This window comes from Heptranchias perlo, chromosome 25 (genome assembly GCF_035084215.1).
Source record: "Heptranchias perlo isolate sHepPer1 chromosome 25, sHepPer1.hap1, whole genome shotgun sequence".
Lineage (NCBI taxonomy): Eukaryota > Metazoa > Chordata > Chondrichthyes > Hexanchiformes > Hexanchidae > Heptranchias > Heptranchias perlo.
This window is the reverse complement of record NC_090349.1, coordinates 1,591,438-1,609,450: the sequence shown is the minus strand read 5'-3', so window position 1 is coordinate 1,609,450 and position 18,013 is coordinate 1,591,438. Positions and strand designations below refer to the sequence as shown.

General features: G+C 42.0%; 1 protein-coding gene across 9 annotated transcripts in view; it reads right to left on the bottom strand.

The window, feature by feature from the left end:
* Window positions 1-18,013, bottom strand: part of specc1la (sperm antigen with calponin homology and coiled-coil domains 1-like a) — a 400,129-nt gene that overhangs the window by 333,549 nt on the left and 48,567 nt on the right. For all 9 annotated transcript variants that reach the window (XR_010967162.1, XM_068005421.1, XM_068005423.1 and 6 more), the window contains exon 2: window positions 12,174-12,366. Coding sequence is in view for 8 of the 9 variants with exons in the window: in XM_068005421.1 (XP_067861522.1) it covers window positions 12,174-12,329 (156 nt within the window). In the remaining variant the exon portion in view is untranslated. The remainder of the gene's footprint in view (window positions 1-12,173; window positions 12,367-18,013) is intronic.

Genomic DNA, 18,013 nt, shown 5'->3' with positions numbered 1-18,013 from the left:
AACTCCACTTTCCCGCCCGATCCCCGTATCCCTTGATTACCTTAGTGTCCAAAATCTATCGATCTTAGTCTTAAATATATTCAATAACTGAACATCCACAGCCCTCTGGGATAGAGAATTCCAAAGATTCACAAGCCTCTGAGTGAAGAAATTTCTCCTCATCTCAGTCCTAAATGGCCGTCCCTTTATTTTGAGACTATGCCTCTTAGTTTTAGATTCTCCAGCCAGGGGAAAACAGCCTCTCAGCATCTACCCTGTCAAGCCCCCTCAGAATTTTATATGTTTAAATGAGATCACCTCTCATTCTTCTAAACTCCAGAGAATATAGGCCCATTCTACTCAATCTCTCCTCATAGGACAACCCTCTCATCCCAGGAATCAATCTAATGAACCTTTGTTGCACTGCCTCTAAGGCAAGTATATCCTTCCTTAGGTAAGAAGACCAAAACTGTACACAGTATTCCAGGTGAGGTCTCACCAGAGCAGAATATAAATGCAGCAAGAAAGCCTTACTCTTATACTCCAACCCCCTTGCAATAAAGGCTTAAATACCATTTGCCTTCCTAATTGCTTGATGTACCTTCATCTTAACTGTCTGTGATTCATGTACAAGGACACCCAAATCCCTGACTACCAACATTTCTTAGTCTCTCGCCTTTTAAAAAATATTCTGCTTTTCTATTCTTCTTAACAAAGTGGATAATTTCACTTTTCCCCACATTATACTCCATCTGCCACCTTCTCACCCACTCACTTAACCTGTCTATATCCCTTTGCAAACCTCTTTGTGTCCTCCTCACAGCTTATTTTCCCACCTGGCTTTGTATCGTCAGCAAACTTGGATACATCACGCTCGGTCCCCGCATCTAAGTTCGTGATATATATTGTAAACAGCTGAGGCCCAAGCACTGATCCTTGCAGCACCCCACTTCTATTCCTTTCTCCCTCATGTGCTTATTTAGCTTCCCCTTAAATGCATCTATGCTATTTGCCTCAACTACTTCTTGTGGTGGCAAGTTCCACATTCTAACCACTCTCTGGGTGAAGAAGTTTCTCCTGAATTCCCTATTGGATTTATTAGTGACTATCTTATATTTATGACCTCTAGTTTTGGACTCTCCTACAAGTGGAAACACGTCTTTACGTCATTCACCTGTAGCCTGTGGTCACAGATAGTCGGGCTTCTTCTCGTTGTTGCTGCCTCGGCTGATTGCCAGCTAGGGAAGTGCGTTGAAAGATTCCGAGGGGCTTATAAAGAATTTTGGATTATAAAGATTTTATAGGTTTTCAAAGATTTGGAAAGGTCCAGCATTTTTGGGGTGGAGGTGGGGATACACCTCTAAATGTAACTAATCCATTAGTCTTGCAGCTTTGTGTTTATTATTTGTTTATAATGTGTTTATAATTTGTAAAACCTTTCTAAATCTCCCCTTTAATGAATACGGCAGGTGGACTGTTTCTTTGCGAAAACTGACAGAAACCACTGTGGCTGCTTGCTGTATGGAGCCAACCAACTCCAACATTCCCCCTGGTTTTACCACTCTCCTTTAGGAGTGGGCTGTCCGCGAATGAGGACCTCTCTAAATATGTTCATTGTAAGAAGCAACTGATTGTTGGCCCTGGGATCTTGCTGGAGATTCCAAGGACCAGTTATACCACTTTCTTTAGAAATGCAAATTTTAATCAACTTTTTCTTAATTATTTTCCCAGTCTCCAGTTCTGTGCAAAATTCTGACCAAACGATTTGCTCAACCGTTGAAAGCTCAGATTGGTTGCCTGGTGCCTTTTTATATTGGGCACATGCACAGATACTCATTCACGTGCAGCACAGTCGCTGGTTGCTGGGTGGCAGGAAATACAACTTGCATTTTATAAATATTGCCGTACACAACCTCAGGTCATGCAATGAAGTATTTTGAAGTGTAGTCACTGTTGCAAAGTAGGAAATAAAATCTAAATGTGAGTACGTACAAATATTGTTTATCTTTATCTAGTTCGATTTTAATAATTTTTGCTGAATGTGGCCCACGGCAAGTGCCAGGATATCGGCTCAGGCCCACCATAGAAAATGAGCTTAACAGCCCTAACATTGAAGGAAAATTGGATGTTTGGTTTTACACCAGATCAGACTTGCATACTTCTTGGCAGTTTGTCACGAGCAGCAACAGCATAATGAGAGTAGCCTCTACCCACCCTCTTGGTTGCAGAGAAGGGAGGAAGTGAGGGAAAAGAAAAGAACTTGCATTTATATAGCACCTTACCTCACAGCCAACGAACTGCTTTTGAAATGCAGTCACTGTTATTTGGGAAACACAGCAGTCAATTTGCACGAGATCCCACAAATAGCAAATGAATGAATGGCCAGCTGATCTGCTATTGGAGGAATGAATGTTGGCCAAGACACCAGGCCTATACTTTGAATACAGCCATAGGATCTTTCCCATCCACCTCAGCAGGCACACATGGCCTTAGTTTGACATTTCATGCAAACGACAGCACCAATACAGTATAGCACCAATATAGTACAGCACTGGAGTGTCAGCCTAGTTTAGGTGCCCAAGTCTGTCGTGGGGCTTGAACCATGACCTGGCTCAGAGGTGAAGGTGCTACCAACTAAGCCAATCTGACACTGGTATTAAAACTGAGGAGAAAGGAAGAACAGGGCACATGCCCTTTAGGAAGACACATACCCTAAAAGTTCCACCTGATGAGAATAGTTTTATGGATTTGAATGTTGCAGTGTGCTTTGCATAACATCAAGGAGATATCACCTGTGTGTTATGTGTGACAAAATCATAAATTTCTCTTTATAAATGGATTTAGACCTTTGTTACACAGTGCACAGAAGTCACACAACTCAGTGATAAACCAGACAATACAGTAATAACACTGGGCTTGAAAACAGCAATTAGTGTGCCTGGGCATACGCGGTCTTCAAACTTCCATGTTTTGGATTCTTGTTCTGGAGGCACTATGGTTCTTCCCTGTATGGGTGATTTGGCAAACTTTATCCATGCACGGGCTAAAAATGGTTACTTCTTCCATGGCCAGAGACAACAATGTCAGAAAGCAAAATACTGCAGATGCTGGAAATCTGAAATAAAAACAGAAAATGCTGGAAAAACTCAGGTCAGGCAACATCTGTTGAGAATCGCAGGGTTCATGTTTCAGGTCAATGACCTCCAGTTTTTTCTGTTTTTACAACAATTTGTCAGGCATGCTTAGTATTTGGAGTGAACTGACCTCACCTTATGGACATCCACAGTGGTACTAGGATAGCAACACCTGAAAGCCCATAGAGGTGTGGTGACAACTGTTCTGAAAGATTTAGTGTCCACTGGAATATAAAAGGCCAATTTAGAAACAATAGGAACTCTTACAGTTATCCCGAGGTCTGGAATATAAAAAAGAGTGAACTTCCTCTTTTTCTTTGTTCTCGGAAATGTGGGTGACCCTGCCAAGGTCGCAATTATCGCCTTTCCTTAGTTGCCCCGAGAAGGTGGTGGTGGGCCACCTTCTTGAACCGCTGCAGCCCTTGTGGTTCCACAATGATGCTAGGTAGGGAACTCCAGGATACAGACCTAGCGACAACAAGGTTGATGAAGTTGAAGATCAGCCATGATCTTATTGAACGGCGGAGAAGGCTCGAGGGGCCTTATGGCGTACTCCTGCTCCCATTTCTTATGTTCTTACCTCATGTTCTTAACAACAACAATATATGTTGACATCAGAATATTGTGTGACTTGGATGTGATTACTGCTCTTGTTCTTCTCAGTGGTAGAGGTCACGGAGCTGGGAGGTACTGTCGAAGTAATCTTGGCGAGTTGCTGCAGTGAATCCTGTAGATAGAACATACTGCAGCCACAGTGCTCCAGTGGTGGAGGGGGAATACTGAGACCAGTGAAATGAAGGTGATCAATCAACCTGCTCAGTGTCAAGCCTTGTTGAAGCTGCACCCATCCAGGCAAGTGGTTAGTATTCAATTACAATCTGACTTGAGTCTTATCGATGGTGGCGAAGCTTTGAGGAGTCAGGAGGTGAGGCACTTGTCGTAGAATACCCAGCCTCTGCCCTGCTCCAGTAGCCACGGTGTTGATATGACTGTTCCAGTTAAGTTTCTTACCACTGCTCCTTTTAAGCACCAAAAACCCAACTTAGTGGCAATATAAATGTAGGTTATTAAATGAATATAATTAGAAGCCAGCATATAAAGGAGTGGATACTTTTCCCATTGATCCTCTAAGAGGTCTAATTCTTCTCAAAAGATTTTCTTTGACTATTTCAGAGTCATAATCACAATTTACTTTTATTAACTCACAATTAGCAGAACGAACAGCACTACTGATACGGATGTCAGAGGACTAAAAGGAGCGTCAATTGGTATCAGTACCAATGAGGTTAACAGACTCTTGGCTTGGAACCGTCCTAGCTCAGCTGGACATGAAACAGATTTTCCACAGCTGAGGAGACCAAGTTGAAACCCTTAAGGAGGTGTGAAGGTGCAGACCTTCCAATATTAACATGCCCCAACATTTGGAGAAACAATGTTGATCGGAACTATTGTAGGCTGAAATAAAGTTGTGGCCATGGTTGATGCTGCTCTCAGTTCGGCAAACTTCCTGGAACAGGAGACTGTACATGTTCAGTTGTTTTATCCACCTGCGTAACCAATGATCTGGTATCAGACGGCACAGTAATTACACAACCCTAGGATTACATATGTTTTACAGGCTATATTTGAAGACGCAAGTGTATTTTGTAGGACCCCAATGCCTTCTGAGTCAACATTAAGTTTGATTCGACCAACGCTGCATTTCTGATCTATTCTTGACTATGGATCATACAGGAACCGTGCCTTAAGCTTGAGATCTCTGCATTTGGCATATAGTGACAGCGCTGAGCTGTAGAATTTCCTTCCAGCTAATGTGATGCTTAGGATGGGCCCTATTGTTTTAACTTACAATGCAAGCAGTAAAAGACCCTGTGGAGTTTGAAATCGGCTGCTGTTATCAAACAGCAATGAAAATCGCTATCGGTAGTGAATGCAGGAAAAATAGCGCGTACTAGAAGTTGGAATTAATATCATTGGGGAGTTACACTTGAGAGTTAAACTTATTCAAAATTAAACCCATTCAAAATTAAAATCCTGTCAATCTAAATTCTTACAAAAATCTTTGCAAAAAGACAATTACAAAGAGGACAGGCACAAGTTAAACTTTTCATGGTGTGCCAGATAACAGAAAATCTGTTTTATTCTCTTACTGGGTAACAATCTCAGGTTTTCTTCCAAAAGGAGGTCTTTCTGTAGTCAGGGTGGGAAGAGCACATAACCAATTTGTTTGCTGTGTGGCACTAAGCTCTGCAACGGAACTACGCACTCCCCATTTGAGTAGATGCCCATTCACATGTACATGGAATTTGCAGCGAAGAGGAGCAGTGTTTGGGGTAAGGCCAATCACTGTAGAAACAATGGATTGGTTAATTTGTTACCAACTACAATCCAATCTCACTTATAGCATCAGAGATCCAAAAGCCTCCAGACAAGGATACGTGTTGTTATGAGTTCCTTTTTTAACAATTAAAAATGTACATGCAAGTGATTGCTCCTGGGCACATCTTTGATCACTGGCTTGAGTAACATCTGACAGCCTCTAAAAACCTGTCAAATGTGCAAGATGACAGAAAACAATCTTGGAACAATAAAAAGTACTGACATTTCTCACTTTATGACGAGCAAGAACCCAGCTGTATTTAAATTACCAGTGCTGTCAAGAATTCCTCATTTGTGTATTTCCCATTTTGTTACTCATGTATCATGATCTCAGGTCTATCTGTACAGACATGGTGTCACTGTGGTAAAAAAAACAAACCAGCATAGAATAAAAGAATTCAATCAAACCCATTCCCTCCACACATCATGTACAGTTTGCCTCATCGTGATTCTATGCAATTCACTCATTTCTTCAGGGAAGTAACCACCCACCCACTCACCAATGAACCTTCCCAAAAACATAACAATACCACCCAGAAAGCCCTAAAGGTCCCATCACAGCATGTATATGCTTGTTAAATGATTACAGTTCTTGCCTCCAGTAACCTACCCAGAAGTTCATTTCACATTGATCTATGCATAAAAAGGAATTTCCAGGCACCATTTTAAAGAAGTGTTTTGTATTTACACAATTTTTGATCTTATGCACTTCTAGGAAGTTCCTTCTTAATCACCTCCTTTCAAGGCAGTTACTCCATTCCTTCCCCATAACACAGACCTCTGGTACGGAGATCAACCTTGTGGCTCTCCTACACACAGTCTCCAGAGCTGAAGTGTAAATGTCTCTTTCACGTTTTGGTGACCAAACTAGACACAGTACTGACTGAAACAGAACACTGCAGAGTTTGAGCAGGACATCCTCCAATTTCAAATGTACTAATCTGGCTGTTTAGTTCAGCATTTTATTTGCTTTGTTGGGTGCTACTATACAATGGTTACACTCCTAGGTCTTAAAACTTCACCCTTTGCTGTTTTGACACCATTCACACGCATGTGTGTCGCCCACTTATCCTAATTGAATTTCATCTGCCAATGGTTTGCCCAGTTACAAATGTTACTTGACTGACTGTAGGTCCTTGGCTGCTTCTTCAGACTCAACTTTCTTCCCAGATGATAAATTAGATGCAAATTTCCAATTCCCAAGACTAATCAATACTCCTTCTGATAGTATCAATGAAATTACAGTGAAGACTGTGGGCATTTGGCCCATCTAGCCTGTGCCAATGCTAACTCTTAAATTGTGGCTATCTATTCTAATCCTGTTATAGTCTTTCTTTTCAGAAATGTATCCAATTCCCTCTTAAATTATGTGACAGTCTTTACCTCAAGTGTCACTTTTGGTTAAGCCACGTTCTAATAATCCTCTGCATGAAAACATTTCTTCTAACTTCCCCCTTAATTCTACCTATGTTACTCCTCAGTCTATGCCCTCCTAGCCAGCCTTGGCTCAGTGGTAGCATTCTGGCCTACGAGTCAGTAGGTTGTGGGTACAAGGCCCACTAGAGACTTAAGCACATAATCTAGGCTGAAACTTCAGTGCAGTACTGGGGGAGTGCTGCAATGTCAGAGGGGCTATGCTTCAGATGAGATGTTAAACCATAACATCTTTAATGCCTATAACGTGATATCTATCTGTTCTCTCAGGTGGATATAAGAGATCCAGTGGCACTAATCAAAGAGCAGCAGGGTAGTTTTCTTGGTGTCCTGGCCAATATTCATCCCTCAAGTTTCTGGGACCTTGCTGTGAGCAAATTGTCTGCCGCAGTTCCCTACATTACATCATAATTTTGAAAACCTCTATTAGATGCCTCCCAATGTTGGAACCCATCGTTACAACTCTGGTTAGTTGCATTCTGACTTATCGATGGTTCCAACCATACATAAACTATTCAATTCCACGCTACATCTAATCGTCTGGGTCTGTCCTTATAACCTCAATATCATTCTTAACTAGATACAGCTTTTTTTTAAAAAAAATTTTTAAAAGAGAATTTAAAGGATACAGAATTAGCGGCTTTTACTAAGATGCAATTCCACATGTCCACTACTTCAAAGAGTTTAAATGATAACAGCACTATACATAGTTAAATCACAATGTGGAAAGCCACATAAAATCAACCACTAAAATTTTGTTTCTATTCACTAAAGGTTATGCAGCAATAGTCAGGAAATGCGTAAAGCTGCGGTTAACTTCCCACCACACATTCACCACCTTTCATTCAATAAATAAACCACAACAATGTTGTGGCTTAATAGTGAAGGATGACTGTTCTCATAACAGCCAAATTGAGAGACAGCATAATAATGAGTTGTGACTGTAGGCATTTCAAACTATTAGCCAATGGTTATTTCAAAGTTACACCAGGTTACTTGAATATTAATACTTTATCCAGTTCACAATCAAGGTGCTTTTCTCCATATGTGATTATAATGTGATTTAACCATATATTAACTTCAGAAATAGAACCAAACAAAAAACAAGTTCAAGAAAGCAAAACTAAGAAAGTGCATCTAGCTGGACCTGCTCAGACCCTGTTCAGGGACCTCCAGTGATCATCTACCTCTCTCCCATCCTCAAACCCACCTTCATCCTCTGCTGGACCAGGGATCAATCCAATTGAGATACTGGATGGGCTAAAAATTGATAAAGAGGAGGTACTAGAAAGGCTAGCTGTACTTAAAGTAGATAAGTCACCTGGTCCAGATGGGATGCATCCTAGGTCGCTGAGGGACGTATGGGTGGAAATTGCAGAGGTACTGGCCATAATCTTCCAATCCTCCTTAGATATGGGGATGGTGCCAGAGGACTGGAGAATTTCAAATGTTACACCCTTGTTCAAAAAAAGGGTGTAAGGATAAACCCAGCAACTAAAGGCCAATCAGTTTAACCTCGGTGGTGGGGAAGCTTTTAAGAACGATTATTAATCTTCTCCCGGATTGTCACTTGGACAGTGTGGATTAATAAAGGAAAGCCAGCACGGATTTCGTGTTTAACTAACTTGATTGAGTTTTTAAAGGCAAATCACGTTTAACTAACTTGATTGCGTTTTTTGATGAGATAACAGAGAGGACTGATGAGGGCAATGCGGTTAATGTTGTATATATGGACTTCAAAAGGCGTTTAATAAAGTGCTGCATAATAGTGGCACAATGTCAGCAAAATTGAAGCCCATGGAATAAAAGGGACAGTGGCAGCATGGATACAAAATTGGCTAAGTGACAGGAAACAGAGAGTAGTGGTGAATGGTTGTTTATTGGACTGCAGGAAGGTATACAGTGGAGTTCCCCTGGGGTCGGTACTAGGACCACTGCTTTTTTTGATATATAAGGACTTGGATGTACAGGGCACAATTACAAAATTTGCAGATGACACAAAACTCAGAAGTGTAGTAAACAATGAGGAGCATAGTGAAAGACTTCAAGAGAACATAGAAAGACTGCTGGAACGGGCAGACACATGGCAGATGAAATTTAACGCAGAGAAGTGATACATTTTGGCAGGAAGAATGAGGAGAGGCAATATAAACTAAATGGTATAATTCCAAAGAGGGTGCAGGAACAGAGAGACCTGGGGGTATATGAGCACAAATCTTTGAAGGTGGCAGGACAGGTTGAGAAAGGCGATTAAAAAAGCATACAGGATCCTGGGCTTTATAAATAGAGGCATAGAGTACAAAAGCAAGGAAGTTATGATGAATCTTTATAAAAACAATGACTCGGCCACAACTGGAGTATTGCGTCCAATTCTGGGCACCGTACTTTAGGAAGGACGTGACAGCCTTAGAGAGGGTGCAGAAAAAATTTACTAGATGGTTCCAGGGATGAGGGACTTCAGTTACGTGGATAGAGTGGAGAAAGTGGAATTGTTCTCCTTAGAGCAGGGAAGGTTGAGACGAGATTTGATAGAAGTGTTCAAAATCATGAAGGGTTTAGATAAATAAATAAAGAGAAACTGTTCCCATTGGCAGAAGGGACAAGAACCAGAGAACACAAATTTAAGGTGATTGGCAGAAAAACCAAAGGCAACATGAGGAAAAACTTTTTACGCATCGAGTGATTATGATCTGGAATGCGCTGCCGGAAAAGGTGGTGGAAGCAGATTCAATTGTGGCTTTCAAAAAGGAATTGGATAAATACTTGAAGGGAAAAAATATGCAGGGCTACGGAGACACAGCGGGGAAAGGGACTAACTGGATTGCTCTTACAAAAAGCCGGCACAGGCTTGATGAGTCAAATGGCCTCCTTCTGTGCTGTAACCATTCTATGATTCTAATTCCTTTCTGAACACTACAACTGAATCAACAATTACTGTGTTATTGGCTATGTTCATTCAAAAAAAATGAGTGTGCATGGAACTGGAGGCAACCTATTGACATGGGTAGGGAATTGATTAGGAGGTAGGAGACAAAGAGTAGGGATAATGGGTACATACTCAAATTAGCAGGATGTGGCTATTGGTGTCCCCCAGGGATCTGTACTGGGGCCTCAGCTTTTAACTATATTTATAAATGACTTAGATGGAGGAAGGGAGAGTCCTATATCTAAGTTTGCTGACAACACTTAGTTAGGCAGCACAATAAGTATTGCAGGTGGGAGCAGAAAATTGCAACAGGACATTGATAGATTAAATAAGGCAGCAAAACTGGCAGATGGAGTTCAATATGGGGAAGTGTGAGGTCATCCACTTTGGACCCAAGATAGATAGATCAGAGCATTTTCTAAATGGTAAGAAGCTAGGAACTGTGGAGGAGGAGCAGAGAGATTGGAGTCCATGTACAGAAATCACTAAAAGCTAGTGGATAGGTATGAAAAATAATTTGAACGGCTAATGGAATGTTGGCCTTTATCTCAAGGGGGCTGGAATACAAAGAGGTGGAAGTTATGTTACACTTCTATAAAGCTCTGGTTAGACCCCATCTGGAGTACTGCGTTCAGTTCTGGGCACCACATCTCAGGAAGGATATAATGACCTTCGAGGGGGTGCAGCGCAGATTCACCAGAGCCCGGGGCTAAAAAGGGTTAAATTATGAGGTCAGGTTGCATAGACTAGGCTTGTACTCCATGGCGTATAGGAGATTGTAATGTCAGGAAGCACTTCTTCACACAAAGGATAGTAGAAATCTGGAAAACTCCCTCCCAAAAAGCTGTTGAGGCTGGGGGTCAACTTAAAACGTCAAAACTGAGATTGATAGATTTTGGTTAGGCAAGGTATTAAGGGTTATGGAACTAAGGTGGGTAGATAGAATCATAGAAATTAATAGAAATTTACAGCACAGGAGGCGGCTATTCGGCCCATCGTGTCTGTGCCAGCCGAGAAAGAGCTATCCAACCTAATCCCACTTTCCAGCTCTTGTAGGCTATGGAGTTAAGATACAGATCAGCCATGTTCTAACTGAATAGCTGAACCAGCTCGAGGGACTGAATGGCCTACTCCAGTTCCTATGTACCATAAATTTATTTAACAACTGATACAAAATAGAAGACGACTCAGTGCAAGAGTATGCACTGTCACCTGCTCCACACTCAAGTCTCACAGTCAGAGTACTACTCAAGACTAGATTCCTCATCATACTGATAGATCACCTCAAATTTACAGAGCCTGCATTCATTGTTTTCTCAAAGCAAATCTGCTCAGTAAAAAGGTCATGAATTTTTAAACAGTAAAATAACAATTCCTTTTAACAAATTTCTTCCTTTATCATTTCTTTTATTTTTTCCAATGTAATTTTTTTAAAATCCCTTATTTTCAAAAGAAAAAGAAGTTAGAATCAAAATGTGAGCAGTATTTTGCACTAGAAACTCTGCCAGAACGACATCATCATTCGGTCATGTTTGATGTCTTCTCGAAGTCCATCCAGGATGTGTTTTGGTTACTGACAGTCTGAGTTCATTTATGTTGCAGGAAGGATTTCAGAGACATTCAGCTCAGGACAGTGACAGATCAACAGAGGTCAACCCCAAGGATATACCTTTATTAACATCATCACTGAAATGTATTAATGTCCCAACCACCTCATAATAAAGGGCAAGAAATTTCAGTACTAACAGCAGAATTATAGTATTTTACAGCACAGGGGGCCATTCATCCCCATGGGTGGAAAAGAACGGCAGCGCTGAATGACATGCTCCTGGGCTGTAAAATTCTATCATTCTAGAATTACAAAGCACGTGGGTACAATATCAGTGATCAACATCGAATTAGGCTCTTGGCAACCAGCTTTCTAGTTGACCAGCAAAAACAAACTGACCTAGGGTTCAGGCTCGAGATAAAATAGGTCAGACACATTTTTTCATCAGACTAATGAAAAGTGATTTAAGACACTACACCCTAGGCTAACGAGTCTCCCCCACTACAGTCCTGGAAAAAATACCTCAAGATGATCTAAGAAAAGGAAGTTTATATCCGTCAGTACCCCGGATCATACTGCTTTACTTCTCTTGCTGTGGATATATGAATGTACAGAGATCGAGCTTTGGGTGGGAGGTGACAAGGATCTGAAGACCAACATTGGAGACAGTGGACAAAGGGTAAACAGGGTGCAACAATTTCTTGTAATCCATTTCTGTCACTTCAACATTAAAGTTCTTGCACAACCTGCAGCATAGCGAACAAATGATTACCTTAGTCAGTGCTGCTGTTGTCCCTGCTGTTTTCGAAGCCTTTGAGACTGTAGTTGCTGAGGAGCAGTTGTCCGATTTAACCTTCTCAATGGTCTGCATTTTACAAGTACCCAGGACTTTGGATGCTGCAGGAGCAGACCTGCCTGCCTTCTTCATTCTGTGCCCGCAGTTTGTGATGCATTTACAACTGAATCTGAAAAATACATTAACCTGTGTGTCAAGGGATGAGGAATGCAAAAGTAACATTTGAAAGTTTAAGTCTGCTGGCAACAGGCTAATTTTAAAGTCTAATGGTAGTTTTTAAACAAATAAAATACCAATCTTGTTAAACTTCCCAAACAATTCAGAGTTCCTTGTAAAATAATTACATCAAAAAAATACACTGTTTGCCAATTCCACTGACTCTTGCTAGCCAACCACGGCCCTCTAGTGTTTCAAGAAATGGTCATTCTCATCCTTGTACACATAAGTCTATGGAGTGAATATCAGGCTGTTTGACTGCGAGTGGCATCACAAGCATAATCCTGTTCTTGATGAACATAGGATTCCCCAAGATTTTGCTGATACACCATCTTTTTCTTAGGAGATATAATAAAACATGATGTTCCTGCTCTATAAGCAATTCTTTTACAGGGCAGCAAGATCTGTGGAAGTTATATTCTACAAACATCCCACCACTCTCCTCACCCATGTGCTCTTGGCTGAGGGTGGTGCAAACCCATAGAGGGAAAAAGGAGATCTAGTAAAATAGACTAACAGACTGATTGATTTAGAAATGGCAAGATACAACACATAATCCACCAAATGCTATCAGATGGACTTGGTCTTCATACAGCGAGGCAAGAGCAGTTGAGCAGAATAATTTTCAGTACAGAGCAGATGTGGAAAGGAAATACTGAGGCCGAGAGTAGCAACAGGTCAAAAAGGACTTAAGGATTGAGTCAACAGTAAGGAGTGATGTACTGCTGGTTAGACTTGAAAAATACTTCATTTCAATTTTTCACAATATTTTCACAGGACATGGAGAAAAGACTGAATGATTCAGCCTTTGCACTGCAGGAAGACTAAAGGATGTGCCACTGAGGGCGTATGATCTAAAGGAAGTTAATGAATATGGAGTCACCAGTGAAAGTGTGGATAAAGTTGGATGATAAATAAAGAGCAAAATAAACAAGAAACGGAATGCAGAAGGGTTAATGTGGAGTCAGAAAATGAAATATCAACTATAGCACAGATGCAGCTGTTTTGGGAGATTTGTATGCCATATACTGTATAAATAGGTGCATATCCCTACAAGGAGTTTGCCCAAGCCTTGAAAGAGATGCAATGCTTATCAGTGCAACATTTTTATTTGGGTGGGACGGGGAGGGGGGGAAAAAAAAGAGGGGAAAAAATGTCATAGGTTGTAGTCACAAGCTACTGAACGCACGATGTTTGAAGACATTTTTACAACTTCAGGACGTCCCAAGGCGCTTCACAGCCAATTAAGTATTTTTTGAAGGGTGATCACTATTGTAATGTAGGAAACACGGCAGCCAATTTACACACAGCAAGGTCCCACCTACAGCAAGATAGTCCCTGCTTACTGGGAGCTACTTCTGTGCAATCTGTCGACTATTAAAGGGTAGATGTGTAGAAAATTGCTATTACAAAGATGCACTTAGAGAAAACCTAGAAACCAATGAAAGACCAAAAGGGAAGCAACAGATGGGAAATCACAGGCCCAAGCTAGTTTTATTGTGCTGTGCAACAGTCTCAATTAATAGAGTCATAGAGTTATACAGCACGGATAGAGGCCCTTCGGCCCATCGTGTCCGCGCCGGCCATCAGCCCTGTCTACTCTAATCCCATATTCCAGCATTTGGTCCGTAGCCTTGTATGCTATGGCATTTCAAGTGCTCATCCAAATGCTTCTTGAATGTTGTGAGGGTTCCTGCCTCCACAACCCTTTCAGGCAGTGAGTTCCAGACTCCAACCACCCTCTGGGTGAAAAAGTTCTTTCTCAAATCCCCTCTAAACCTCCCGCCTTTTACCTTGAATCTATGTCCCCTTGTTATAGTACCCTCAACGAAGGGAAAAAGCTCCTTAGTATCCATCCTATCTGTGCCCCTCATAATTTTGTACACCTCAATCATGTCCCCCCTCAGCCTCCTCTGCTCCAAGGAAAACAAACCCAATCTTCCCAGTCTCTCTTCATAGCTGAAGCGCTCCAGCCCTGGTAACATCCTGGTGAATCTCCTCTGCACCCTCTCCAAAGCGATCACATCCTTCCTGTCGTGTGGCGACCAGAACTGCACACAGTACTCCAGCTGTGGCCTAACCAGTGTTTTATACAGCTCCATCATAACCTCCTTGCTCTTATATTCTATGCCTCGGCTAATAAAGGCAAGTATCCCATATGCCTTCTTTACCACCTTATCTACCTGTTCCGCCGCCTTCAGGGATCTGTGAACTTGCACACCAAGATCCCTCCGACCCTCTGTCTTGCTTAGGGTCCTCCCATTCATTGTGTATTCCCTTGCCTTGTTAGTCCCTCCAAAGTGCATCACCTCACACTTTTCCGGGTTAAATTCCATTTGCCACTGTTCCGCCCATCTGACCAACCCATCTATATCGTCCTGCAGACTGAGGCTATCCTCCTCGCTATTTACCACCCTACCAATTTTTGTATCATCAGCGAACTTACTGATCATACCTTTTACATTCATATCCAAGTCATTAATGTAGACCACAAACAGCAAGGGACCCAGCACCGATCCCTGTGGTACCCCACTGGCCACAGGCTTCCAGTCACAAAAACAACCTTCGACCATCACCCTCTGCCTTCTGCCACTAAGCCAGTTTTGTATCCAAAGTGCCAAGGCACCCTGGATTCCATGGGCTCGTACCTTCTTGACCAGTCTCCTGTGGGGGACTTTATCGAAGGCCTTACTGAAATCCATGTATACCACATCCACTGCGTTACCCTCATCCACACGCCTAGTCACCCCCTCAAAAAATGTCAAGCATCAATTTATAAAGTGCCATCATCTGTGCACTAGATGAATAATTCACCATGTTAGTCAGTTTGTGAATGACTGTGCCAACCAATACTGGAACACTTAAGCTTCAGCTGAGTTGTGAACCTTGCAGGATCAAACATCTTCTGCCAATCAATATGAGCTGGTGCAGAATGTTACTTGTTCTTTTATCATTTCTGAAGTATTATTACCACAACTTTACTCCCTCTTATAATCTGGACTCAAGATCTCATTCCACTTGAAAGAACTGAGCTTGGGTATTCCTGTCATCGGGATAGTCTTCCCATGAATTCAACAAACCAGTCAGCTGAGTTTGGTGCAAGCCTCACATTTGTGAAAGTTGGCTGGTGGAAGCAAATGTTTCAGGCATCAGTCACGAGGAAGACTCCATTCCAAACCTTCAAATCAGCAAATGGCATTAAACCAAAGGTTGTGATCCATCCAAGAGACAGCAAGGTTCGTCAATAATGAAGTGTATGTCTTGGTCAAAGAGATAGGAAAATGTTATCAAAGTCTCAACAAGTTTATGTTGAAGCTCTGAACAAAAATGTACACTGTACCCATATATGCTACAGACAGTAATCATAACAGTAACAAAAAACAAAACAACTTTTCCTTTATGTACAGGCAATATAGTCCAGAGACACTGAAAATATAGGGGACATCCAGAACCTGGCTTTATACATACTGGAGAGGGGAAGATCACCTGCCTAAAGGGTAACAATACACTATGAATCTCTTAGAATTTCTCTGCTTTTCCCCAATCTCGTGGATGATGACAAAAGTGATCTGAATGTGGAAGTTGAATGAATCAGAAAGAATTCTAATAGTCAAATATTTCTACAGTTAAAAAGGAATAATTTATGGAAGACTAGTAAAAATGATTGGGCACTTCACTAGTCATCTTAAATGATTTAGCTTTGATTCCCTCCTATTTCTCATCTTCATGCTGCCCCTCAGCAACATTATCCGAAAACACAATTTCAGGTTCCACATGTACGCCTACGACACCCAACTCTACCTCACCACCACCTCTCTCACCCCTCCACTGTCTCTGATTTGTCACACTACTTGTCCAACATATCCTCCAACTAAGTATTGGGAAAACTGAAGCCATTGTCTTCAGTCCCCGCCAAAAACTCCGTTCCCTAGCCACCGACTCCATCCCTCTCCCTGGCCACTGTTCGAGGCTGAACCAGACCGTTCGCAACCTTGGCATCCTATTTGACCCTGAGATGAGCATCCGACCACAGATCCACTCCATCACCAAGACAGCCTACTTCCACCTCCGTAACATCACCCGACTCCGCCTCTGCCTCAGCAAATCTGCTGCTGAAATCCTCATCCATGCCTTTGTTACCTCTAGTCTCAACTACTCCAATGCTCTCCTGGCCAGCCTCCCATCTTCCACCCTCCATAAACTTGAGCTCATCCAAAACTCTGCTACTCATATCCTAATTCACACCAAGTCCTGTTCACCCATCACCCCTGTGCTCGCTGAACTACATTGGTTCCCAGTCTGGCAACGCCTCAAATTTAAAATTGTCATCCTTGTTTTCAAATCCCTCCATGGCCTCACCCCTCCTCATCTCTGTATAACTCCTCCAGCCCTACAACCCTCCGAGATCTTTGCACTCCTCCAATTCTTGCCTCTTGCACATCCTCGATTTTAATAGCTCCACCATTGGCGTCCATGCATTCAGCTGCCTAGGCCCTAAGTTCTGGAATTTCCTCCCTAAACGTCTCCTCCTCTCGACCTCTCTCTCCTCCTTTAAGACGCTCCTTAAAATCTGCCTCTTTCACCAAGCTTTTGGCCAGCTGTTTTAATATCTCTTTTTGTGGCTCGGTATCAAATTTTGTTTGATAACGCGCCTGTGAAGCACCTTGTTGTTGATTCCTAGTCCTGCAGTCATGTGATATCTACATTAACACACTCTCAAAACACACATTTCATAAACTGTAATGATCCACAGAATAACGACATGGGGGTGATGTTGGACAACAACTTTTCCTCCTTGCTTATTACATTGTCACACAAAAGCTGGATCAACATCCTTCCTTCTAAACAACCACCTCAACATGTGTCATTTCCAGTGTGACCGCTGCATCCAAGTGGTAACTATGGCTTGTGATCCTCATGCACAATGAGGAGGAACGTTTAGCTACCCTGTAAAAATAGGCCATTACCAGCTTCCTTTACCTCTAGGGACACAAATTGACTACGGCTTAAATAAAGTCACTAGAAATTCAGGTAATATTTTAATCAATCAACCAAACATTCGCCAGAGAACTGCAAAAATATCCTTTTTTTTGGGATGGGGGGGGTGGGGGGGGAGGGAAAACAAAGAGAAAGAAAAGGGTGCTTAACCAGAACTCCTCACTCTCAAGCCATAAAGGCCACTCTTCTGGTTCAGTTTTAGCCCTGGCAATTTTTCATCTTCCAATGTGGCTGGCTAGCAGCCATTTATAGTATCATAGTATGGTACAGCACAGGAGGAGGCCATTCAGCTCATCATGCCTGTGCCGGCTCTTTGAAAGAGCTATCCAATTAGTCCCACTCCCCTGCTCTTTCCCCATAGCCCTGTAAATGTTTTCCCTTCAAGTATTTATCCAATTCCTTTTTGAAAGTTATTATTGAATCTGTTTCTACCACCCTTTCAGGCAGTGCATTCCAGATCATAACAACTCGCTGCGTAAAAAAAGTGTTTCCTCATATCGCCTCTGGTTCTTTTGCCAATCATCTTAAATCTGTGTCCTCTAGTTACCGACCCTTCTGCCACTGGAAAGTTTATAAATAAATACATCACCCACGTAGTTTTG